The 26,294-nt window shown below is 35.8% G+C and overlaps 1 protein-coding gene across 21 annotated transcripts in view; it reads left to right on the top strand.

Annotated features, from left to right (window-relative positions):
* Positions 1–26,294, top strand: part of osa (trithorax group protein osa) — a 128,125-nt gene that overhangs the window by 87,944 nt on the left and 13,887 nt on the right. For 6 of the 21 annotated variants that reach the window (XM_080145727.1, XM_080145722.1, XM_080145716.1 and 3 more), the window contains 12 exons: positions 5,187–6,236; positions 7,035–7,175; positions 7,611–7,727; positions 10,846–11,043; positions 12,163–12,281; positions 12,429–12,471; positions 14,687–14,758; positions 19,287–19,386; positions 21,635–22,068; positions 23,712–23,852; positions 24,956–25,111; positions 26,061–26,271. In XM_080145727.1, coding sequence (XP_080001853.1) covers positions 5,187–6,236; positions 7,035–7,175; positions 7,611–7,727; positions 10,846–11,043; positions 12,163–12,281; positions 12,429–12,471; positions 14,687–14,758; positions 19,287–19,386; positions 21,635–22,068; positions 23,712–23,852; positions 24,956–25,111; positions 26,061–26,271 — 2,782 coding nt within the window. Of the gene's footprint in view, positions 1–5,186; positions 6,237–7,034; positions 7,176–7,610; positions 7,728–10,845; positions 11,044–12,162; positions 12,325–12,428; positions 12,472–14,686; positions 14,759–19,286; positions 19,387–21,634; positions 22,069–23,711; positions 23,853–24,955; positions 25,112–26,060; positions 26,272–26,294 lie in introns of all 21 variants that reach the window. The other 15 variants (XM_080145723.1, XM_080145710.1, XM_080145721.1 and 12 more) reach the window with 13 other exon arrangements.

Here is a 26,294-nt window from a genome sequence, read left to right as displayed (position 1 = left end):
TTCCAAGATCTTAAGCTTCAGACAAAAAAAACTATTATTGTTCGTTTGTATTTCTAGTTCTTTAAACGTTACAAGCGGCAACGCCCCTAGATGCCTTTATGGGCAAATAAATGTCGGGGGTTGAAAGTACTGTCCCCCAAAATAGTTATAAACCATCCCAGGACATATACGAAGCTTCACTGTATTATTATGAGAACCATATCGGATCAGTGGTTTGTAAGATCCTTTGGATCAGATACACAGACAGACAAACATCTTGTTACTTTAATTAATTGGATATCTTTTATGTAATTATTCTTTAAAAACCTAATTACACATTTAATTTAATCAAATAATTCTAGATTTAAGAATTATTAAAGTAGTACTACAATCTTTAAATTAGAATTTATATTCGAGGAAAACATAATTCTAATTTTGTAAAATAATAGTTATTTATCGTATCGTGTTATAAACAACTTTACGCGGATATTAAATTAACAAAATATAGTTGTATTGTCCCGAATGCCGAAGGCCCAGGCTATTAAAACTGGTATTAATCTTATGATTTTTATTTCAATTTTCGTTGAAAATTGTCTGTAATAATATGCTATACAAAATTTTTTAGTGTGGCAAAAACCGGTTCTAATCCAGCGGATATTAATCGGTTTCAAAGCCATACTGGAAATTATATTCTAGAAAAACAATTTTATGAAAATAAAATGTGTTTTTCATTTTAAACTAAATGACATAATTGGGTTTGTTGAATTTGATAATAAAATCGATGCATTTAGCTTTAAGTTAACAAAAACAATCTTATTGCCTATTATTCTATTTCTAATAGTAAGATTTTTTTTTTGTATAGCATAAGATTTTGATTACTACTGAACGATTCAGTTCTTCGTTTAAGGGAAGGTCCTTAGGGTGGTTTTTGGCTATAATATCATAAGTCCTGAATCAAAGCCAGTAGTTTGTTAAAAAGCCTCTAAATCATGCACAACAAATAAGCCCTTGTATAAAAATTGAACTTTAAAACTCACACACACTTACACATACAAACACACACACAACACACACACACACACACACACACATATACACACACAAACACACACACACACACACACACACACACATACAAACAAATAAAGGTAAACTTTTAAAATTGCTTTTCCTTAAAATTTTTCTTTCGAACCCCAAAATTGCATTCCGTTATGTCTGATAGCTATTTTTCCTTACTTTAAGTAGATTTTAGGCCTTTTTGGACATTATGTTGTATTTAAATGGGAGGGAGGGGACATTGGGCTGTTAATTACACTAGTCCCCAAAGTTTTATAATTACAGATAACTCTCTGTGATGCACGACCTTTGTCTGAGAAGTCCCAACTGTGCATGGTAACGAGTTGCGCCTGTTTTGGGCCAAGGCATTCCCCATACTCTAACTATTTATGTCGCGCATCTGACATAGCATCAGTAGGAACTGTTTTTAACGTCTTTAGTTATGACACCTTCCCGACGACGAGCGGATGCGCTACGCGTTGAGCTACGGTCGCGGGTTTGGATACTCACTTAATGAACCAAACAATCAAAATTCAATAAAAGTCCCCAAACGTTATTATAAAACTTTAGGGACTAGTGTAATAAACAGTCCAATGTCCCCTCCCTCCCTGTTAAAAAGCCTCTCAGACATAAAGATGGTAAAAAATACATTTAGAGTACATCTATGATATATCAGTATAAAATAGCGGGCAAATCCCATGAATACTAAAGCATTTTGATGCAGTAATTCTGCCCGCTATATGGCTTGTAATTGCTTCTGCCAAAAGGATACTTATACTATAACTAATCAAAGAGAGAGAGGGGACAATGGGCTGATTATTACACTAGTCCCCAAAGTTTTTTAATAACGTTTTCTTATTCGTAGGCTTAACAAATTTAGTGAATATTGATTGGTTGGTTAAATAAGATAAGTGTTCAAACGTTTCAGCCATTTTTTTTTTCTACATAAAGGAGTACTTTTGAGTATCATTATTGGGGATGTATGTACATTGTACATCAATTTATCAGTCATTATCTTATCCCTTTAGATTCCTCATAACTTATTCATATATATCTATTATATATCCCAATCCTGTAATATAAAGTAGTAAGGATTTTTTTGTCTGAAGCAAAAGATCTCTGAAATTGATGATCCAAATGGGTTGTATCTATTAAGGGAGCTTAAAAATTGTCTTAGGATGGTTTTAGGTTATTTTCCTGACATACCTAATGGCTAGGGGCGAAGCAACTAGTTTATTTATAATGTAAAGTAGTATGGTTTTTTTGGCTGAAGCTAAAGATCTCTGAAATTGCCTGTCCAAATGGGTTGTACTTTCTAGGAAAGGATGGTTTTAGGCTATTTTAGACCAATTGTCCTATACCTTTATCTTGAAGTATAATGTTCATTTCTAAGCACAAATCTAATTTCAGGGGCATCTAAATTTCATCTTGTATGATTTACAACAATATATACATAGATAGATAGATTATTATTTAGTTTACATAGTTTTCTAGTCGCCCCTGTCTTATATACTTTGGATGGTGATACATCAAATTTATGGTTTTGTACTGTATTATTCTTTACTGTTAAATTAAACTTTTTGGACAGGGATCTAAAGAGATAAGACAATGACTGATAAATTGGTGCACATCCCCAATGATGACACACAATATTATCCCTTCTGTAGATTACAATTAGTGGTTTAAACGTTTGGACACTTAACAAAATTTATAAAAGTACCCAAAATACTATTACCAAACTTTGAGGACCAGTGTTAAAAATGTTGTCAAGAAGGATTTTTAGCGTACAATTTGCGTACAAAAAAGTTGGGTCCGAGTTTTACAATCTCGCAATGAATGAATGCTTGTGTGTGTGTGTGTGATAGTTAGTAATTTTCCAAGGTCGGGGAAACCCCTTATTGCTAAAAGATCTGATGTATATATACATAATATATATCTCTATCTTTCTATCTCACTCTAAATCATCTTTATTTACTATACTTCCCTTTTTTTTATTAGTTCCCCCCACCTCCCTCGCATTTTTTTAGGCCATTTTTATGGATATATAGAATATGCGTGGATATTGTAATGGGAAAAAATTTAGGTTGCTAATATGGATATTATTTATTGGCCAGCTTGTTCATCCAGTTGGAGGGGATGGGGTGCTAGTTATTAAAGTCATATACAAGTTTCACATGTTTTTGTTAATCTGGTGTAACATCCAAGTAATTATAGATCCATTGTCATTTAATCTCCCTCTAATAATGTCCTTCTCTGAATTAAAATGTGACCGATTTAATTCTGTAGATTTTTTTTTAAAAGTGCCTTTGCTGATTTTATATTTATACAATAATTTATACATCCATTTAAAGTGATTATCTAAAATAAAACTGTAGGACATACGAACATTAACACTTGTATAGTGTCAGAACTTAAAAAGCAGAATATTAAAACAATATTATTTTTAAAAAAACTGCAGTTGGGACATACTTACATTTCTAAGACTTGATTATAGAAATACTTCCCTTAAAATATTATACCTTGTTCTAGGAATCATTTATATCATACAAAAATTGCTTAAAAAAATAAAGAATCAGCATCTTTTAAATGAAAAAAAACGCAAAATATAAAATCAACATATTAATTTTGACTTTTTACGCATTTTTTTACACAAATATTAAAAAAATAATCCCCCAAATATTTTATGTCTGGCAATTTGTCTACTTTGTTCTTTCCAAAGCTTTTTGACGTGATTTTTGACATTGATATATGTATATTTATTTATATTTATGTACATTCTTTTAGTTTCAAAGCTTATTTTTTTATAAAACTTTTATTACACTAGTCCCCAAAGTTTTAAAATAACTACTTTGAGAACTAGTGAATTTTTATTTTACAGACTGGGTAATTTTGTGTATCATCATTGGGGCTGTACAACAATTTATCGGCCATTGTCTTATCCCTTTAGATCCCTGTTAACATCTGTAATCATTGTCAACAAAGAAAAGGGGGGGGGGGGGCGAAAGTGACACTTTTTGAAACCAAAACTAAGAGTCAACAAAGGAACTCAACTAAAAAAAGGGTTACAGGTCTGAGATTTTGCATGGCAGTTGCTTTATAGGGGTACAATATGGAACTGTGAAGAAACGGCGGCGCAACCGCCGAAAACCGCCGTTTCCCGCCGTAATTTTTGTTGCCTTTTCTCGGCGGGTTTCGGCGGTTGCGCCGCCGTTTCTTCACAGTTCCATATTGTACCCCTATAAAGCAACTGCCATGCAAAATGTCAGACCTGTAACTCTTTTTTTAGTTGAGTTCCTTTGACTTTTAGTTTTGGTTTCAAAAAGTGTCACTTTCGCCCCCCCCCCCCCCCCTTTATAATATAAAAAAAACCAGAAAAATGTTTTTTTTCAGTGACATATCCCGGAATATTTAATCAAGCAAAATACATTAGATTTCAAACTGAATATTGTAAAATAGCAGAAAAGTTGAAAATATCTTTTTTTGACCTATCCCCCTTTTTTCTTGTTGGTTAAAGTGCATCTTGAATATGAGAGTTGGGTAAAAACATTGTTCTGTCTAAGAGAGGGATCTAAAAAGATAAGACAATGGCCGATAAATTGATGTACATCCCCAATGATGATGCACAAGATTACCCCTTCTATAGATTACTATTGAAATAACTGGGCATTAAACTTAATGAACCAACCAATAAAAGTTGTTAAGCAATCGAATAAGAGAACGTTATTAAAACTTTGGGTACTAGTGTAATAAACTGCCCAAAGTCCCTCCATGAGTGTAAGTGCATTGAATATGAAAGTTGGGTAAAACTTTCTGTTCTGTCTAAAGATGTGTTTAATAGTTTTACAGGGGAGGGGATATTTTCAGCGAGGAAGGGGACATTGGGCTGTTTAATAAACTAGTCCCCACAGTTTTATAAAAATGATATTGGTGACTTTTCCTTAAATTTTGATTGGTTAGATTATTAAGATGCGTGTCTAAACTTAATGTTATCTACATAAGGAGTAGTTTTGTGTTTCATTATTGGGGATGCACATCAACTTATCGGCCATTGTCTTATCCCTTTAGATCCCTTGATATTTTGCCTTTGTAATAATCATTATTATGACAAAACTTAACCCTATTGTTTTCTTACATCTGTATTTTCATTTCAGGATGGTGGAAGTGACGACGGCCGCCCCGGCAGTACAGAGCCCGCAAACTCCGCCGTGAGGGGCGGCCCGTCCCCGAGGCCCCGCCCCTCGCCCTCGCCGACAGGCTCATCCTCCTCCCGGTCTATGTCCCCGGCTGTGTCGCAGCAGCAACAGCCAGGACGTCCGGCCAGCCGCGACTCAACAAACAACGGGCCGACCATGTCGGCCGCAGCAATGGCCGCAGCGCCTGGCACAGGCGGCTATCCGCCGCCACCCGGCTCAGGCCCGCCTGGCGGCGGCCCAGGCAGTGGTCCTGGCGGCATGCCGCCTAATATGGGACCCCCACCACACATGTACAAAGGCCACGGGCCACCGCCGCCCGGCCAACCGCCCTACGGCTATCCCGGCTATGGGGCTCCGCCCCGCGGACCTGGGGGTTATCCCCCACCCGGCCCCTACCCAGGCTATCCCCGCAATAGTTCGCCTGGTCCCCCACCCCCTGGCCAGTATCAGTCAGGACCCTACGGGCCGTATCCGCCCGCACCGTGGGCAAACCAGAACGGCAAAGGCGGCCCTCCTGGCGGAGGCCCACCCCGGCATCCATCCATGGGATCAGGTGATCCCCGCATGGGCGGACCGCCTGGTTCCCCATACAACATGCCGCCTGGCGCGGCCAAAGGACCCTATCCAGGCGGCCCGCCAGTCTCTAGTTACAATGGACCACAATATAATGGGCCGGGCATGATGCCTCCTGGCGGTCCCGGTGGTGCACCGCCCACAAACGGCCCGCCCAGTTCATCGCCCCACCCACCGGGCATGGGACCGCCCCCGCCTGGGTCTGGCTACCCGCCCGGCAGTGTACCCCCGCCGTCAAGCACGGCAAGCACGCCGCCAATCAATAGTAGTGCGGCGAGCAGCAGTAGTGACACGGCAAGTGATGCCGGGGGCCAGGTCGTGACGACCGGACCCGACGGCCAGCCGCTGCACGACGAGTCGAGCCAGCAGTCAACGCTCTCGCAGTCCTCGGACAATTCTGGCGGCCGGCAAACGCCCAAAGGAGCTTATAATCAGGTGGGTTGGGTTAGGTTAGGTTAAAATCAAGAAACAGATAGACGGATGTTGTTTTATATCAAGAAAATAGTTGGTCTGAGGCCAAATAGCTCTACAAGTAATTGGCTGAATTATAGTCATGTGATATACAGTGTATTTATTATATAAGCACTTATACCAATATGATATTTTTAAATATATATATATATTTTTTGTATAAAGTAGTATGGATTTTTTGTTTGCCCATCAAGATCTCGCCATGAACTTAATTAATTGAGTATGTCATTTAAAGGAAGCAGCAATAAGGTCTTTGTATAGTTTTAGGCTATTTTATTTAAAAATGAACTCCTAGGTATTCCCCTTCTTATTTTAGTTGCTAGGGGCTCAGCCGCTAGTGATTAATAATTGAAAAGGAAAAAATTAAATAAATCTATACCTACACTTTTCTGTCTTTAGCTAATATATGGGTTAGGCCTAGATTTAGTCTTTTTGCACAGGGAGGGAGGGGACATTGGACTGTAAATTACACAGGTAACCAAAGTTTTAGAACAAAATTGTCTTGTTTTATTTGTTAGCTCAAAACTTTGGGTACTTTTATTGAATTTTCATTGATAGGTTCCAGACTAGTAGTGTTCAAACTTTTCAACCAATAGTTTTATTCTACTGCAATTTTGTTTATTTCTAATGGGGGATGTTCATCAATTTATCGTCCATTGTCTTATCCCTTAAGATCCCTGTTTTGTTAGACCCTCTTGTTAGACCCTTTCTTCTCTCTGACGGTAAAAAAAATGTTAACAAGACCTTTCAACATTTTTTTAGGGTTACCCTGGCACCCCTCACTCCGCCCCCTCCCCCGGGGGGAGTATGGGCTCCTCGCAGGACGACCCCTACCAGAGAGATATTGGGTCACCGGGGCATTGGGGTAGAGTACCCCCCTCACCGGCTGGCACTCCTAATCCGGTGAGTTGTTGTTGCTCTTTCTTTCTAGATTACGACATTTCCATAGTAATCCCCCCTCCCTCTTTGACTTTTTTGTGTCTTAAAAAATGTATTTTTTTGAAAATTTGAAATTTAAAAATTATCAATAAAAATCTTCATAAAAAACGACCAAGCCAAAATTGCTTGAAACACTTTATATAGAGGTATTTGTGCTACTGTATTAAGAAATCAACATTAACCCCCCCCCCCCTTACTTTTGACATTTTTGTATTAAAGAATGAATTTCCTTTCTATTCAGAAAGTTTGAGATTTAAAAATTGTTGATAAAAAATCTTTTGAATTAGAATTTAAAAATTTGATAAAAACGACCAAGCCAAAGTTGCTTAAAACACTTCACATAGAGGTGTTGTTGTGCCGCGACAGTTTGTAACCAATATGTCATCTCGCCTTGCCTAGGGTTACGTCGTACGAGAGACGACAGGTCTGCCGCCTAGCAGCACGGCTGTGCCAAGTCCAGTGGCCGCAGCCGCTCCCACGGCCCCCCAACCGCAGGATACTTCCTATAGAACAAAGGTTTCCAGAAATATTCTAAGCCTGCTTTTTTTTTGTTTTTGAAAATCGCGCATTTTTTTATTTCTGCTTAAATTTTTTTTGTAGAATTAGTATCTTTAAAACTCATATTGGACATACAAATTTTTGGTAGTCTGCTTTTTTACTGCCCTTCCTGATTTGTGTTATGCTTTATTTTTGTCTTTTAAATCTACAAATGAGCTAATAAATGATATATTATAGAAAGCTAGAATAGTTATTTATCGCAACGTATTATAGACAGCTTTCCGCGGATAATTGAATAAAAAATTATAAGATTATAAACCAGTTTTGTTATCCCGAAGGTCTGAAGACCAAGGAAAATAAAACTGGTATTAATTTTATAATTTTTATTTTAATATTCGTAGAAAAGTATCTGTAATACGATGTTATACATGAGGTTTTATAATAGCTGAGAACCGGTTTTAATTCAGCGGATATTAATCGGTTTTAAAGCCATACTATAAATAAGTATACAGTTATCTGAAATTTGCTTTAAAGTCATTTATGTCTTAGCTTTCTGTGATGTTTTTAAAGCCCTTAATATTTTGATTACGAGAAAAATACAAAAATATTAATAGCTCTTGAAAAAATGCAAATGTTACCCAAAAATAGAATTTTCTTTTTTTAGTAGGTAACATTTAATTTTTCCCGAATTATTGACATTACCTAACTATTATTAAGTGACATATTTTTATTCATTTTTTTTCGCCGTATAATATTTACAAAAGTTATTTTTTTTTGCTTTTTTATATTTTGTTTGGTTCCTGCTTATTTTATATTTTTATTTATTACATAGCTGTTAGAATAAAAGGCATATAGAAATGCTTTAAATTTAAAAACCTAGTAAAAATATTTTATATTATGCGGCATGATTTCTGAATTTTTAGGCATAATTATATTTTTATTGAACATACATCTATATTTTGATAGCGTAGCTACCCTGTTAAAGTCAGTGTGTCCAACGGGTGTTTTTTACTCACCTCCTTTTTGAACACCAAAAACAGTTGAACAATAGTTTTAGCCCTTGTGGGTGGGTCCCTATCCATACGGGACTCTTCCTACCATAACTTAACCTAACCTAAATTAAGAATAAATTATACGTTTTTTGCTTTTCGCTTTTAACCAACAAAATTATCCTTTTCTATCAAAAATTTCATTATGAAAATTAAAATGAAAAAACAATTATTGAGTTGCTAAGCTTCAAGTCTGATTCGATAATAATGAAAAAATAGGAATAAGTTTTCTAAAAAAAAACAATTAACAATCCATTTTGACTCTATAATAATCATTTTTATTAACAGAAAAGTTAAAGGTACTTGTAGGGGTTAATATTTTTCTAGGGGCGATTCTTCTTTGGAGGGTTATAGTAAATAGTTAAAAACCTTTCAAGGACCTATGAGAAGCTACCCTGTAAAGGAGAACCATAACGGTTCAGCGGTTAGTGAGAGATCCTTCGGTACAGATAGACAGACAAACACATGTTATTTTATTATATGGATTACAAAATGTTTTTTTAAAATATGCCTAGATGTACAAAAAAAAATTTATGAGTAAATGTCTCTTTTTAAAAAGTCTAATATAAAATCCTAGACGTCTGTTAGTCTGTCTGTTTTTACACAAAAACTCAGTGTGTGTGTGTGTGTGTGTGTGTGTATGTGTGTGTGTGTTTGTCTGTTTTTACCCAGACTTGTAGACCATTTACAATTAAGTATTAGAAAAAGTGTGTGTGTGTGTGTGTGTGTGTGTGTGTGTTTGTGTGTGTGTGTGTGTGTGTGTGTGTGTGTGTGTAAAAGAGATAAAAAAGAGAGAGTGTATTAAAATAGATAAAAAGTTGGTAGGTATAAGAAAAGAAACAAAAATATTTAATGGTAATTCTTAATTTTTATCAATAAACATACTTTTTAAATATGTAAAAAGTGCCCATTCCGTTGCAAAAAACGTTATTTTAAAACCAGTTTAAGAAACCTAAAACCTTTTTAGATAGACTTAAAATAAAAATGACAACCGCTTTTGTTTTGTGTTACTTTTTAGATTAAATGCATGATGATGAACCCTTTTTGGGCCTACATACGAAGTCCATTAAAAAAACATTTACTGAACATACATTCATAGTTTTAATAGTTTAAATTATCGCATCGTATTATAGACAGTTTTCCGCGGATATTAAAATGAAAATTTATAAGATTAAAACCAGTTTTGTTATCACCGAGGGGCCGAAGGCCTAGGATAACATAACTGAACTAATTTTATGATTTTATTTTAAAATTCGTGGACAATTCTCTATAATACGATGCTAAACATGTTTTTTCATTATAGCTGAGAACCGGTTCTAATCCAGCGGATATTAAACGGTTTTAAAGCCATACTGGAAATATTTAAAACATTGATAGAGGATCAAGTCGATAATATGAAGTTCTGTTTGGTAACCTTACGGCTAAACGGCTGGCAGCAGCACATATTAAGCTTGCAAATAAGTAGAACTTTAAAAATGGATATGCGGCAAAAGTAAACGCGCAAATTGCGCGCTTCATTTCTAGCTTTGCGCTGTTTTTGCCGTTTCTGTTTCTGCGAGCTCAATATTTGCGGCCATAAGTTGCCTTTAAGGTTTTCAAAAAAGGCCTTACTTCGTATTCCCGACTTGATTCTTATAATCTTTTTTTTACATACGGAAATGTTTCTTTTTAATCCTTTAAAATGTTTGAAGGGATATGTAAATGAAAGATAAATTTATTATTGCCCAAATATAAAAACATTGGACATTGGACTGTAGATTACACTGGTATCCAAACTTTTATAATCAAGTTATCTTATGCGATGGCTCAACAACTTTGGGTACTTTTATTTGATTTTGATTGGTTGATTCAAAACTAGTTAAGTCTAAACTTAAACTTAAGGGTGGTTTTGTTTATTATCATTTGAGATGTGTATCAATTTAATAGTCCATTGTCTTATCCCTTAAGATTTCTAGAATAATTTATCTTTCATTAACAAACCCCGTAATAAACAATCATATAAAAAAAAACTTTTTAACCCTTTATGGACGACCCAACCCTACTAACTCTTAGATAATACATGTACTTATATTATTATTTATTTTAAGCAGCAAGCCAAAGTTGAGAACTTGACGCGGCTGTACGAGATAGACGACAACCCTGAGCGGCGGGCCTGGCTGGACAAGCTGCTGAGCTTCATGGAGGAGCGCGGCACCCCCATCACCCAGTGTCCGACCATCTCGAAGAACCCGTTGGATCTGTACCGCCTGTATATTTATACTAGGGATCGCGGCGGTTATTTGGAGGTAGGTTTTATCAGGGATCTAAAGGGATAAGACAATGGCCGATAAATTGATTTACAACCACAATGATGAGACTTACTTCTTTGTAAATTAAAATTAGTGGTTGAACACTCAACTTAATGAAACAGCCAAAGTTGTTAATCTAACGAATAAGAAAACGACATTATAAAACTTTGGGGACTATGGTAATAAACAGCGGATATTAATCAGTTTCGAAGCCCTACTGGAATATTTATTCATAGCATCGTTTTATAGACAGCTTTCGACTGCTATTAAAATGAGTAATTATAAGATTAAAACCAGTTTTGTTAGCCCCGAGAAGATAGTAATAGGAATCAGTATTCAAAAAATAGGATAATTTTAACATTCACAATTTTTTTTGCCCAAAAAGTAAAAAAGTTTTAAATGGGCGTACGGACTTTCTGGTAACAATTATAAAGTTGCTCCGCTTTCTAAATCGTACATAACGAATCATTATGCAAAGTTTGAAATCTATAGGACAATTCTAACCGGTTTAAACCAACGAAAAGAGCTAACCGATACGGACGTACGGACCGACTCTAATTATAGAAAAGCTTCGCTTTTAATAATGATATACTTCTACGTACTTCAAAATTTATTTAAACTAATTTTAGCAATTTGACATAATTAAAATTGCTAGAAAATTTCCTTAAAAATTGAATACCATTTTGTAGATTTATTTTACATGTATTCATTGTGGAAATTTTAATTTATTAGATAGTGCATTTTTATGAAGTAATTTGTACATAAAGGATTATTTAAAAAGTTAAAAAAAACACGTTTATTTTTCTTTTTTTCAAATTATTTCTATAATATAAAGGATCATTATTTTATTGTTTGAGGATAATTTTCCGATGGGGTTTTACTTTTTAGGGAAGCTTTATAAATTGTCATTAGGATGGTTTTTGGCTATTTTTCTCAATTCTTCCGTCATCCCCTAGAGGCTAGGGGTGAAGCAACTAATTAAGTTTGAAAGGAAACATTCTATTCCCTAGTTTTAATATAAAGAAAACCATTTTAAAATCAGTAATCGAAGCTGATACTTATTTAAGTCTCTAAAAATAACATTAATATAAAAATAACACAATTTTATTTTTTTAGACAACCAACAAGAAGGCGTGGAAGGACATAGCAGCCCAGCTGGGCATAGGACCCAGCTCCAGCGGGGCCTACACCCTCAAGAAGCACTACGGCAAGAACCTGCTCCCCTACGAGTGTAGGTTCGACAGGGGTGGCATTGATCCTGCCCCTATCTTGGCTCAGGTAATTTAGTTTTCTAATAAGTCCCCAAAGTTTTCTAATAAGTCCCCAAAGTTTTCTAATAAGCTCCCGAAGTTTTATAAGAACCTGCTCCCCTACGAGTGTAGGTTCGACAGGGGTGGCATTGATCCTGCCCCTATACTAGCTCAGGTAATTTTGATTGATTGATTGATTGGTCCTAGGTCATCATTGAGACACTTTAGTATAGCCGTTAGGGCCAGCTAAAGCTCCACGTTCAAAAGTACTTTTTCACTTCAACCCGCTATCTCATGAGAGCTCCTTATTATTACCTCACCCTCGCCGAGTATGGCATGTGTCCCAAATTAATGTATAACTTTGAAGTTGTTTTACCTCTTAAGGCTAAAAAGACGGAAGTAGCATCTTTAAGTAAATGAAAGACACGTGACATATACTAAAATATAAAGTAGTAAGGTTTTCTTGTCTGATGCTAAAGATCACGGATTAATTGCTACTTCATATGAGTTTTAGTTTATAGGAAAACTTGTCTTGGGGTGGTTTTAGGCTATTTTCCTTAACTCCCCTAGAGGCTAGCAGCTGCAAGTTCATCTTAAATGATTTAATTCTTTATTATTAACATTTCCATATTACATAGCCTAGAACCTTTTTAAAAAAAAAAAAATCTGCCAACCTTTAAGATAAGATAGAATTAATCTGTCAAAGCTTTTAGACATGTTAGAATTGTCCTATCGATTTCAAACTTTGCATGGTGATTCCTTTAATAGTTAAGTATGATTTAGAAAGCGTAGCAACTCTATAATCATTACCAGAATGTCCGTACGTCCATTTTAAACATGTTGATTTTTTAAATTTTTAACAACAAATTTTTATGGGATCTAAGTATCCGATTGACCTGAATTTTGGTATATTGACTCCTGGGACAACAAAGTATACTTTTATAAGGGAAACAACTCTATAATCAAGTCCTAAAAATGTAAGTATGTCCATAAACATTATCCTGTATCAAGCAGTTTTTCAACAAATTTACTTACAATTTTGCTTCAAATCTTATACATTTATATTCTGATTATTCAGTTCTGACACTATACAAGTGTTAATGTCCGTTTGTCCTACCGTTTCAGTGCTTCGCTTTTATGGATGTTGTCATCCTTGTTTTCATTAAGAAATGCATCTTACGTACTATTCCTTTCGTTATTCTCTATAATTTCTATTAATCCTTAAAATATAGTTTAATAACCCGTTTTAATTAAATAGAAGTGCAATAAACCACTAGGGATCTAAAGGGATAAGCCAATGGCCGATAAATTTATAAACATTCCCAATGATAATACACAAAATTAGATTACAATTCGAGGTTGAAACTTAATCAACCAATCAGTACGTCTCCAATGTTGTTGAGACAACAAATAGTAAAACGTTATTATAAAACTTTGGGAACTAGTGTAATAAACAGTCCAATGTCCCCTCCCTTTCTCCCTAACCCACATTTTTGAGATACTGTTGGATATAACCAGTTGTAAATTAATTTTCAATAAGAACAAGATCAACTTTTTTACATTAGAAGCGCAGCGATAGCAATCCTTAAATTTTCCAAATTTTCAACTTTTAATATAGTTTCAATATCAGGGATCTAAAGGGATAAGAGAATTGAAGTTATATTGATGTACTGTACATCCCCAATGATGATAAACAAAATTATCACTTCGTTTAGACACTTTTAGTTTTGAATTAACTTATCAAAATTCAATAAAAGTACCCAAAGTTTTTAAGATAGTGGTGTTAAAAAACTTTGGGTACCTGTGTAATTTGCAGTCCAAACTGTCTAAAAACAACTACGTAGAATTTGTCAGACAAACGGACGTATGGACATACTTTGTATTAAGAGTAGCTGCGCTCCTATCTAAGAGAAAATTCTTTAAAATGCAGTTGTCGTATTATGGACGTACTTTTTGATATAATGCGAAATTAGATATTTACTCTCTTTTATTCCTATTAATAAAGTTCTTTTACATGCATTTATTAATGATCCAGTTTTTTCTTAAGTGTTTTTATCAATTTCTTGGATGTTGCACCAAATACTCGTAGCTGGCTAAAATAACGATATCCCCATCAACCCCCCCCCCTTCTACTGGATGAACAAACTAACCAATAAATGAGGCCCTCCTAGTGACTATACAAAAGTGTCACGTCCTACTTCATTAGTGGTTGAAACGTTTGAACACCAAACTTATGAATCAACCAATCAAAATTCACTAAAGTCCCCAAAGATGTTAAGTCAACGAATAAGAAAACGTTATTATAAAACTTTTAGGACTAGTGTAATAAACAATTTATTGTCCCCTCTCTCATTGATGTAAGGAAAATTGACCCTATTTTATTGTTTTAGGTCGAGGCTCAAAGTAAGAAGAAAAGTAAGAGTTCAGCAAATTCTGTCCGACCACCTTCCCCCGGCTCGCAGGTTCGTAGCGTTACAGACAGACAGTCACAGAGTCCCCAAAGTTTTTTAATAAGTCCTCAAAGTTTTCTTATAAGTCCCCAAAGTTTTCTAATAAGTCCTCAAAGTTTTCTAATACGTCCCCAAAGTTTTATAATCAGTCCTCAAAGTTTTCTACCCAAACTTTTCTAATAAGTCCCCAAAGAACCACCTTGCCCTGGCTATCAGGTTCGTTGTAGCATTATAGACAGACAAACAGACGTACGGACAGACGGATTTATAGATAGATACATATAGACTAACAAATAGATACCGATAAATAGTCAAAAATACATATTCTTGTATTGAACTAACAGTATGTCTGTCTGTCAGTGTGTACCGAAGGATCTGCTCACTTTCCACCCCTAACAACCTTAAGTGCCCCTAGAGGTCTCATAGGGTGTTGCTAAACAGACGGACAGATGGATGGCATATTTACAGACAGATGGACAAACGTTTAAACATGATATAAAAGAATGCGCACAATTAGATAGATAAATAAATATTTAAACAAATGGCTTACAGATATTTTTAAATAAAATATATTTTAAGTAACTACATTGAATATATTTTAGGATTTTAAATATCAAAATACCCCAAAGAAGTTATTTTAATGTATTTAATATTTTACTACCTACTAATAAAGTTTATTTGGCATGAAAATAATACCTAGACAGTATAAAATAGAATTAGGATCTCGTCACAATTAAGAAAGAAGTTATTATTCTCATTTATATACAAAAAAATATTTGAAAATGGCCTAAAACAATCCCTAAAAATAGCCTAAAACCATCCCCGGATCTATGACATCCTTCCTGAGTATGCAAACCTTAATCGATTCAGTGGTTAAAGAGATCTTAAGGAACATATAACAAACTTTTCTATTTTTAAAAATTAACACCTGCACCCCTAGTATCTAAGTACTGTTTATTCAAAGGGGTAAAAAAAGGGGGCTTAACAGATTAAAACCATGTTAAAATTTTAAAAATAAAATAGCCTGAAACCATCATGGGACCTATGTAAAGCTTTCCTAAAAAGTTGTTATAAGGTCTTAAGCTTCAGACTAAAAACCTTACTTATAATTGGATAAACCGGTTTTAATTATGACTAAAGATTTTTTGTATATCTGACTTAATCCTTAAAACTAACTTTATGCACAATTTTATTTCACAATTTGAACTGTCTATATTACCTACTTTTATTTATCATTGATGTCTGTCTTTCTATTTTAGGGAGGGAGGGGACATTGGGCTGTTTATTACACTTGTCCCCAAAGTTTTATAATAACGTTTTCTTATCCGTTTGAATGAAAACTTTGGTGGCTTTTATTAAATTTTGATTTGATGGTTCATTAAGTTGAGTGTTGATACGTTTCAACTACTAATTGTAATCTAAAGAAGGGGTAATTTTGTGTATAATCATTGAGGATTGATATAAACGGCTTTCCGCGGATATGGAATGTACATTACAATTATAAGATTAAAACTAGTTTTTTTTAGCCCCGTTGTGCCGAAGGCACCGGCTAACAAAACTAGTTTTAATCTTATGATTGTACATTTTTATATTCGTAGAAAGCTGGATTTAATGCGATGCTAGACATAGTTTTTTCGTATGGATGAGAACCGGTTCCTATCCACCGGATTCAAATGAATACGAGAAATGTTATTAACTTTTTATTGAATATTATTTATTTTTGTGGAAAAGTAATCAAATTAGAAAAAAAACACTTTTAATAAATAAATATTATTAGTTCACACCCCTCCTTAACCGAACTTTAGATTAAAAAAATTTCCCAAACATTCGGACAATTGGGCGTTCAAATAGGACCTAGTGGTAGTTAGAATCAGTTGAGAACAAAATCCCAGCTGTTCCTTCTTGCCAGACATCGCCATTTTAAGATTTTTAGTAAAATTGCACTAAATATCCAAATACAAACTTAAATCTTCTTTAAATTTTTTAGTATAATTTTAGTGAGACAGCTCAATAACAGAGAATCTTTGCTCCTGTGGTTAATCTTACTGCCTGGAGTCCCTAATGTCCTTTATGACAAGTAGGGATTCGAACCCATTCCCAAAACTAACCAAAGTGGAATAGCTGTGTATTACAGCATTAGGTCAGTATTTTCACCACTGACAGGTGGAAGGCAAGGCCTATCCTAACCAGAAACCCGATCATTCACCCACAGGCCCCAGTGGAGCACCTTGGAGGTCTGCACCACATGTTTAGTGGGGTGTTTACCTGCACCCATGGATTGGGTAGGTTGAGACCTAATGGTGCCCACAGGCTCCCATTAACCCTGCCATTTGGGCAAAGATTAGAATAATGTCACACACCTGGCCCCTGAAATGGGCTGTGAGTTACTCCCCTGCCAATCATAGATCAGCACAGCCGCCATGGAAGGATAGCTGAAGGTGGTGGGCTGCATACCTTCACTCAAGATGCAAGTTAGCCCTATTCTGATTTTGATCCTCCAGGAGATCATGGTAGTGTGCATCTTGAACTATGCCCAGAGCCTGGGATGGTTCTTTCTGAGGGAGTTGGGAACACCATTACTGTTTGACAAACCCGAGCTGATGGTATGGATCAATAGGGAGAGTAGCCATGGTCGCCCCCACTCACATTAAGCAAGTGGTCACAGCTCTGCCAAGCCTGGGGAAGGCCCAGAGCCCCTCCCACAAACAGCTGTTAAAGACAAGAAGCCCTCTAGCTGTAAAATCAACTGTCTGGCCAGGGCAGCTTTCACGGGGCCACAGCCCTTGTCCCCATCGACTTTCATGAGGTCAAGGAGCACCTGTTCAGAGCTGACTGATGACCAGGATATGGGTAGCGTGAAGTTCTTGGCCATTTCCATCAAGATAGGAGCCTGTGCCCCTCAAAAGATAAAACTGAACAGGGGCTATTCTTAGTTGTACACCCCCATGGTGTTCAATGTGCCTCCAAGAGGTGCGACTGCATCAAACGGCCCCCCAGGAGAGAGATGGTGGTCAAGACCAGGCCTAACTTTCCAGTGCAGGGGACCCCAGGTAAAACTTTAACAAGGAGATGAACCTGCTGATCACCAACAACAGCTAGAAGGTATCCAAAGGGGCATGCATTGCCTGATCCCAATAATGTAATATACAGCTATTCCATCATGGATAGTTTCAAACAGTAACTGTGTCCCTAACTCATGCATTGCTTAATGTGAATGGGGGGCGACCATGGCTACTCTCCCTATTGATCCATACCATCAGCTCAGGTTTGTCAAACAGTACTGGTGTCCCCAACTCCCTCAGAAAGAACCCTCCCAGGCTCAGGGCATAGTTCAAGATGAACACTACCATGATCTCCTGGAGGATCAAGATCAGGGTAGTGCTAACTTGCATCTTGAGCAAAGGTATGTGGCCCACCACCTGCAGCTATTCTTCCATGGCAGCTGTGCTAATCTGTGATTGGCAGGGAAGCATCTCATGGACAGGGCACAAGCCAGGTTTGTGACATCACTCTGAGCTTGGCCCAAATGGCAGGGTTCATGGGAGTCTGAGGGCACCATTAAGTCTCAACCTGCCCAATCCATAGGTGCAGGTGAACAACAACCCAGAAAACAAGTAGACCTCCAAGGTGCTTAACTGGGGCCTGTGGGTGAATGATCGGGTTTCTGGTTAGGATTGGCCTTGCCTTCCATCTGTTAGTGGTGAAAATACTAACCTAATGCTGTAATACACAGCTATTCCACATTAGTTAGTTTTGGGAATGGGTTCGAATCCCTACTTGTGTTAACACATAAAGGCACTCTCTGTTAGGGACACCAGGCAGTCAGTTTGGCCACAGGAGCAAAGATACTCTGTTTTGGGACTGTCTCACTAAAATTATACTAAAAAATTTAAAGAAGATTTAAGTTTGTATTTGGATATTTAGTGCAATTTTACTAAAAATCTTAAAATGGCGATATCTGGCAAGAAGGAACGGCTGGGATTTTGTTCTCAACTGATTCTAACTACCACTAGGTCCTATTTGAACGCCCAATTGTCCGAATGTTTGGGAAATTTTTTTAATCTAAAGTTCGGTTAAGGAGGGGTGTGAGTTACTAAGAGGGTTTTTAAGTTAAGTAATGGTCCCAAAATCAATATTTAGAGGGAAATTTTATTTTTTCCCAGTTCAAAATACCCAGTGATCTAAAGGGATAAGACAATGGACGATAAATTGATAAACATCCCTAATAATGATAAACAAAATGTCCATTTCTGCAAATAAAAATTATTGGTTAAAAAGTTTGGACAATACTTTTTCCAATTCAAAATACACAGGGATCTAAAGGGAAAAGACAATGGACGATAAATTAAAATTCATATCCCAATGAATATAAACAAAATTACCCCTTCTTTAGACAAAAATTATCAGTTGAAATGTTTGGACAGTGCTAGTTAGAAACCAACCAACTAATAAAACTAAAAGTACCCAAAGTTTAACTAATAAGATAACGTTGTTTTAAAACCTAAGTTTTCAAGAAAACTAATTTTATTTAAATTTTCAGGATTCGCATGACTCGATGAATAGCAGTCAGGACGGTTATGGCGGTTATCCTGGCGGGTATAACAGCTACCCACCCCCGGGGCAGGGTCCCCCACATTCAGGTAGGTCCCCAATCTTTTCAATTGGTACCCAAATTATTTTAATTTGTACCCATTATGGAGGTTATCCTGGGGGGGTATAACAGCTACCCACCCCCGGGACAGCGTCCCCCACTTCAGGTAGGTCCCCAATCTTTTAATTGGTACTCAAACTATTTGAATTTGTACCCATTATGGAGGTTATCATGGGGGGTATAACAGCTACCCGCCCCCTGGACAGGGTCCCCCACATTCAGGTAGGTCCCAAATATTTTAATTGGTACCCAAACTCTTTTAATTTGTACCTGTTATGGTAGTTATCATGGGGGGTATAACAGCTACCCACCCCCGTTACAGGGTCCCCCTCATTCAGGTAGGTCCCGGCCCCAATCTTTCAATTGGTACCCAAACTCTTTTGTTTCACATAAAGTGACACTTTTATCCCAATGGATATTAAATGTATGGATATTGTGTCAGGGGAATTTTGTCGTCAATTTAATTTGCTAACATAGTCCTTATTGGTCAATACGTTCCTCTATGGTCAAAGGAGGGGATGGGGTATCGTTATATTAGCCAGCTTGGAGAATCATTTTATCAGGGTATGCGAGAATCTCTCACAATATCCATGTATTCTATATTCATTTAAACAACTGAATACCTACTTTGTATATTTTTAATATTAATTTATATTTCACATATTTTTTATCATTGCTTTAGAAGGTAACGACTCAAGCTCTCAAGACAGTCACGAAGCATCTAACCAATCGCATGATAATACTGAAAGTAACGCCAGTGAGGATAACCCTACTCCTGCTAATGCTAATGATCAACCAAAAGATTCAAATCCAGTGAATCAAAAGTTTAATTCCCAATCAAGAGGTTCAAACGGGGGCGGTCAAGAAAATAATCCACCACAAAATCCTCCAAACTATAATAACCAACAACAAAATGCGCCAAATCAAAATCAACAAAATCCGCCAGCGTATAATAATCAACAGCATTCTTATTATCAACAACAACAGCATTACAATTACTACAACAGTTCCTACCACAGCAATCATAACGTCCCAACAACAAATTCAAATCAAAGTAATCAATCCAACAAAGCTTATAATGAAAAGTATGAGAAATGGCGCCGGTATCAGCATCAACAGCAACAACGTTATTACCAGTATTATCATGGCCAATATTACCAACAACAATCCCATCATCAGTATAATCGATATAATTACTCCTCAAAAGGTTCGAGAATATAACGCCGTTGTACCTTTGTTGTGCCAATAAATGTATAAGTATAGATGTATACTCTAAGACAGCTATCTGGCCCAAGTGGTGAAGACCCTGCTATTCGTCTGCTAGCTAATTGATTTCTAATTATTTGTAGGGACTCTGCTGTGTTTATATTTCCGACGCTATTAGCCGTCGTACCTTTGTTGTATTTCTATTTTTCAGATTCAAAGTTCTCATACATATAGGTATAGAAAATTTATTCCAGTATGGCTTCGAAACCCGATTAATATCCGCTGGATTAGAACCCGGTTCTTAGCCATACTGAAATGTCATGTATTGTATCGTATTACAGACAATTTTTTTACAAATAATAAAACTAATACCATTTTTGATAGCCAGAGTTAACTAGAGTGAATCTTATATTTATTATCCGCGGAAAGCTGTCTCTAATACGATGTGATACATAACTATTTTGCCTCCAACTTTTCAGTAAAAAATAACGGGAAAAATATATGTTTGTCTTAATAATGATTATATTAATTGGCGGAAAGTTGGAGGAGAAAGTTTTTCTTTTTATTGTATTTAGGTATATACTTTCTGTATGTGGTTTATATGTTGTATTTTTTAAGGATTTTAGGTTACTGGATTAACTGATAATGGATATAGTCTTGTTTGACCTATTTGTGTCGTTAAAGTGGATAAAATAATATTTTGTATAAGGTTATAGATATGAATCTTGTATTTTATCGAGTATTTAATTTTGTTTTGATTATTGTAACTTTGTTGCATATTTTTTTTTTTTAATTGAAGAAATTGATGTGATATATTTTTCAGGATTTTAGGTTACCGGATTAAATAAAAATTGATATAGTTTTGTTATGTCTATGTTGTAAATATAAATAATGATAAAAGTGGAAAAAAAAATATTTTTTTATAGGGTTTTAGATATAATTTTATGGAGTATTTGATTTTGATTTGAATATTGTAACTTTGTTGCATAATTGTTTTTTAATCGAAGAAATTAATTATATATATTTTTTAGGCTACCCAGGCAGTGGTTATCCCGGCGGGCCCCCACGCCCCATGGGACCCGAGGGGGGCTACCCTGGCGGTCCTCCAGGTGCCAACTACAGTTACGGCGGTCCTCCAAGATGGCCGCCCGCCCCGGGCGGCCAATACGGCGACAGCGGTCCACCACCGCCAGGCGGTTACTACGGCGGTCCGCCCGGCGGATATCCGCCGCGCGGACCACCAGGCGGTTATCCGCCCGGCAGCAGCGGTCCTCCACCTTCACAACTTCCGCCGTCTTCATCCGGCGGCACCCCGCCGCCCCCTATGTCGACCTCAAGCGTCTCCTCATCCGCTGCCCCAGGCGGCGGACAACCGCCGCTAATGGCGTCTAGTGTAGCTGGCAGTGGCAGTTCAACGACCACGACCAGCAGCCCGTCGTCACCCGCTGGTTACCCAGATTATCAGGTATGTCAAAAAAAGTTATTTCAATTGGCGGATTTTTTTCCTACAAAAATTCATTGTCTGCAAAATCTTGCTTTTTCTTTGTAAAGGCCTGAAAATTTCAAAAAAAATATATCAAAAAAAGTATGATTTTGCTGCAAATATGTGCATTTTTACTTTTTATATTAGCTTAAAGGCATAAAAAATATCATAAATATTATTTTAGAATTATACTTTTTAGTCAATATAATATAATTGCACTTTATTTGTAAAAATATACCTATTTATTTAGAAATTTTAGATAATAGGTCATATAGAAAATAACATATAAATATGAAATTATCAAATCTTCAAAATTTAATAATAAGTGTCTTTTTATGCAGGGAGGGAAGACTGTTTATTACACAAGTCCCCAAGGTTTTATAATAACGTTTTCTTATTCCTTAGCTAAAAACTTTTGGGACTATTATTAAATTGGTTTGTTCAATAAGTTTTAACCACTAATTGTGATCTATAGAAGGGGTATTTTTGTGTAAAATCAATGGGGATGTACACCAATTTATCAGCCATTGTCTTATCCCTTTAGATCCCTGCTTTTTATATCTTAAGAAGATTTATGATGTCATATTTATTCTATATATCAGATATTTCTGTTTAAAAAAGTTTTTTATTTTACTGGTTGTTTTATTATTAAAATGGATATACTATTACTTGGATATTGCACCAGATTTTCATGTACTCTAATAAGGTGATACTCGCAGCTGGCTAAAATAATGATACCCACATCTACCCCCCTTATCAAATCTCCTCTCTTCCTTCTGGATGAACGAAATGACCAATAAATAAGGTCCATATTAGCAACCTAATTTCCCCCTGTCAATATATCCACGTATAATATTTATCCATTATTATTAATAAAAGAACTATTTTTTGTTCTCTTTTAAATATCAACAAAACTAGAAATATCTGATCATTTTTATTATTAGTGTTCACTGATTTAAAAAAAACCTAGAAATTAGATGTTTTTATTTAAAAAAAAAAAACAATACTATTCAAAGGTTTTTTATATAAAATCTAAACGCATTTAGATATACACAAAAACCTTAAGAATTGATTAGATTTTAATATTTTTTTAGACAACTTATATAATTATTTTTGAAGAAAATATTGTTAAAATCTTTTCAATATCCTAAAATGCTTTGTTTGTCCCGCCGTTTTTTTCTTTAGTTTTGCAGCATTTTCCTTCGTGGTTTAATAAGTGCTTCATAACCCCCCCCCCCTTTTTTTTTTAATTGTAAGAACCAATTCTACTAAATTCATTATTGTAAGCATGGCTTCACACCAATTAATGTCCGCTGAATTAGAACTGGTTTTCAGTCATACTGAAAAATTATGTATAGCATCGTATTACTGACAATTTTCCACGAATATAAAAATAAAAATCATAAAATTAATACCAGTTTTGTTAGATCGGACCTTTAGCCTTTAGGGGCCACCTACCCAAACTGGTTTAATTCTTATAATTTTTTTTATTTTAATATCCACGGAAAGCTGTCTATAATACGATGCGATGAAAAAAAACTATTAAACCATGTAGGAAACTGCGCCATTTTTTGCTTTTGTTTTTGATTTTTTGTTTCACCCGCATTTTTTCCTTGTTTGTCCAGAAACCTGTTGGGAACGGGCCACTGCCACCCCACCCACCCGGCTCCCCGGGACCTGCACCCCCCGGCATGCCGGGGCACCACCCGGGCATGCCGCCTTACGGCAGCCCGCGGATGATGCGGCCGTCCGGTCCTTATCCACAGGTAATTCACACGCTTTTTTTTGTTTTGTTGGGCAGCTGAGAATTTTAACGGTATGGCCATAGGTTTGTTAACACTACTATCAGTTGCTCCCCTTCCATCATATAGGAATTCTTACTTTAATTGGGGTAGAAAGATAGCCTAAAACCATCCCAAGAATACAGTAGTCTAAGGACCTATGTGTAGTTTTTGAGATTTTAAGCTTCAGACTAAAAAATCCTTACTTCTTTATTAAATGGGATTGAAATTTAGAACCATATAGCCATATCGTTTTAATTCTTTTATTAGTATGTGCTTCTTATTAAAATGATTTTTTTTTGTTGTTTAATTTTATCATTTTAATATGAAGCACATTATTTTTAGTGTTTTTTCCACAAATTCTCACCTCAAGACACTTTTTAATTAGTTTTAATTGTCCATGCCGCTTTTTATTTTAGATATTAGTCCACTAAATGCTTTTTTGTTTTCGTTTTATGCTCCTTTTAGTTATTTTTTACTTTCTTAGAGTGAACTTTATATTATTTTTTAGCCCTTTTTCTTCATAATGAATATTACATTTTTCCTTTGACCCTTTAATACATTTTATTTTAAGAAAATTAATATACTTATACAAAGTTCACTTTAACGAAATGACAAAAAGACAATAAACAATTTTTTAGAAAAAATGTCTCAATAATAATTCATATTCAAGCAAACGCCTTGTGACAAAATTGAAGGGATTTAAAGAGATAAGACAATTGCCGAAAAATTAATTTACATCCCTAATGATGATGCTTAAAATATCCCCTTCTGTAGATTATAAACAGTGATTAAAATGTTCAGAAAATCAAATTTTAGTCAATTAAAAGTCTCCAAAGTTGTTAAGCCAACGAATAAGAGAACATTATTGAAAAACTTTGGGAACTAGTGTAATAAACAGCCCAATGTCCCCTCCCTCCCTCCCTGCAAAGTTGTATATTCTCAAAAACATTTTGTCAAAGGCTTTTGCTTGAGAAAAAAAAAGAAACCGCCGCCGCTTTTTTGCTCTTTTTTTTGCTGTTGAATGTCTACTTCACGTTTTTGTTTATTTGACCGCCACAAGCTGCAACGCGTTTTCTTTGTTTCAGAGTTCAGCCGCTGGCGGTGGGGGTGGACACCCCGTGATCTTGCGGGCAAACAGCCCCGCTACCCCGGGCACCATACAGGACACCCTGCCCCCCGCCCTGCCTGTCCAGAGGATACCTAACCCGCATGTACGTAATCAGAATTCCAGTATGACGAACGTGCGTAATTCTTCATTGATTTTTTTTCTTTTTTATATTTTTTTTCAAGAATTAAGAGCATTTATATGTCGAGTTTAGAGCAAAATTTACTTTAACTTAATGTAGATATAAAATACATGGATATTCCAGTTGCCTAATATAACAAATCCCATAAAACCCTCGCCTCCTACTGAATAAAACAAACAACCCAATAAATGAGGTCCATATTAGCAACCTAAATTGACTACAGATTTTCCCCTGTCAATATATCCACATATATTCTAAATCCATTCTCATTTTAAAAGAGGGGGAATAAATGCTCTTTTTTCTTGATTTAATTTGGATTTAAATACAAAATATTCATCTTGTCTTATGGATCTTAAATTTCATTAAATGACACACAACGAAAACATCATTAGATTTTGATTTAATTTTGAGTGATACTAATAAAACATTTTTTTTATTATTTTTAAGCACAAAATAACACATATATAATGCATGATTTTTATATCACTTTATAATATTAATCTAGTAAGTTTCTTTGGTAAAATATGAATAAAGATTAGTTTTTTATCGCATGGTATTATAGACAGCTTTCCGCGTATATTAAAATTATAAGATTAAAACCAGTTTTGTAAGGCCCGGTATATCAAAACTTGTATTAATTTTATGATTTTAATTTCACTATTCGTAGAAAATTGTCTGTAATACGATGCCTTACTTCATTTTTTTAGTATGGCTGAGATTTTGTTGTAATTAACAAATGAAATATTTTACCAACTAAACCTACTAAATTAACAAAAATTAGGCTTTTAAACTTGTTTTGTAAAAAAAGCTTTTTATCTAATTAGGCCGCTTCGTTTGGTCTTACATATATATTAATATTATATATTTTATTCATTAAGTATTTATTAAATAGGATTTTTATTGATAGTGATTCTTATTATTTTAAGGAAATGTTTATTTTTAGGGATATGCTCCCCCTTCATCGACAAGTACCGGGGGAATGCCTCCACCTCCCGGCGGTTATCCGCCCAAGAGCACCGTAGCCGGCAGCCCCGGTCCTCCAGGAGCTCCGCGTCCTGGCGGCCCGCCGGGGCCAGGATCGCGGCCACCCTATCCCTGGCCGCCGGCAGGACAGTATGGAGGCGGCCCGCCTGGACATAGGCCTATGTATCCAGGTATGATTTGCTGTTCAAGAATC

Source organism: Acartia tonsa, chromosome 13 (assembly GCF_053477335.1).
Source record: "Acartia tonsa isolate MP-2025a chromosome 13, ASM5347733v1, whole genome shotgun sequence".
Taxonomy (NCBI): Eukaryota; Metazoa; Arthropoda; class Copepoda; order Calanoida; family Acartiidae; genus Acartia; species Acartia tonsa.
This window is presented reverse-complemented; position numbering and strand designations above follow the sequence as displayed.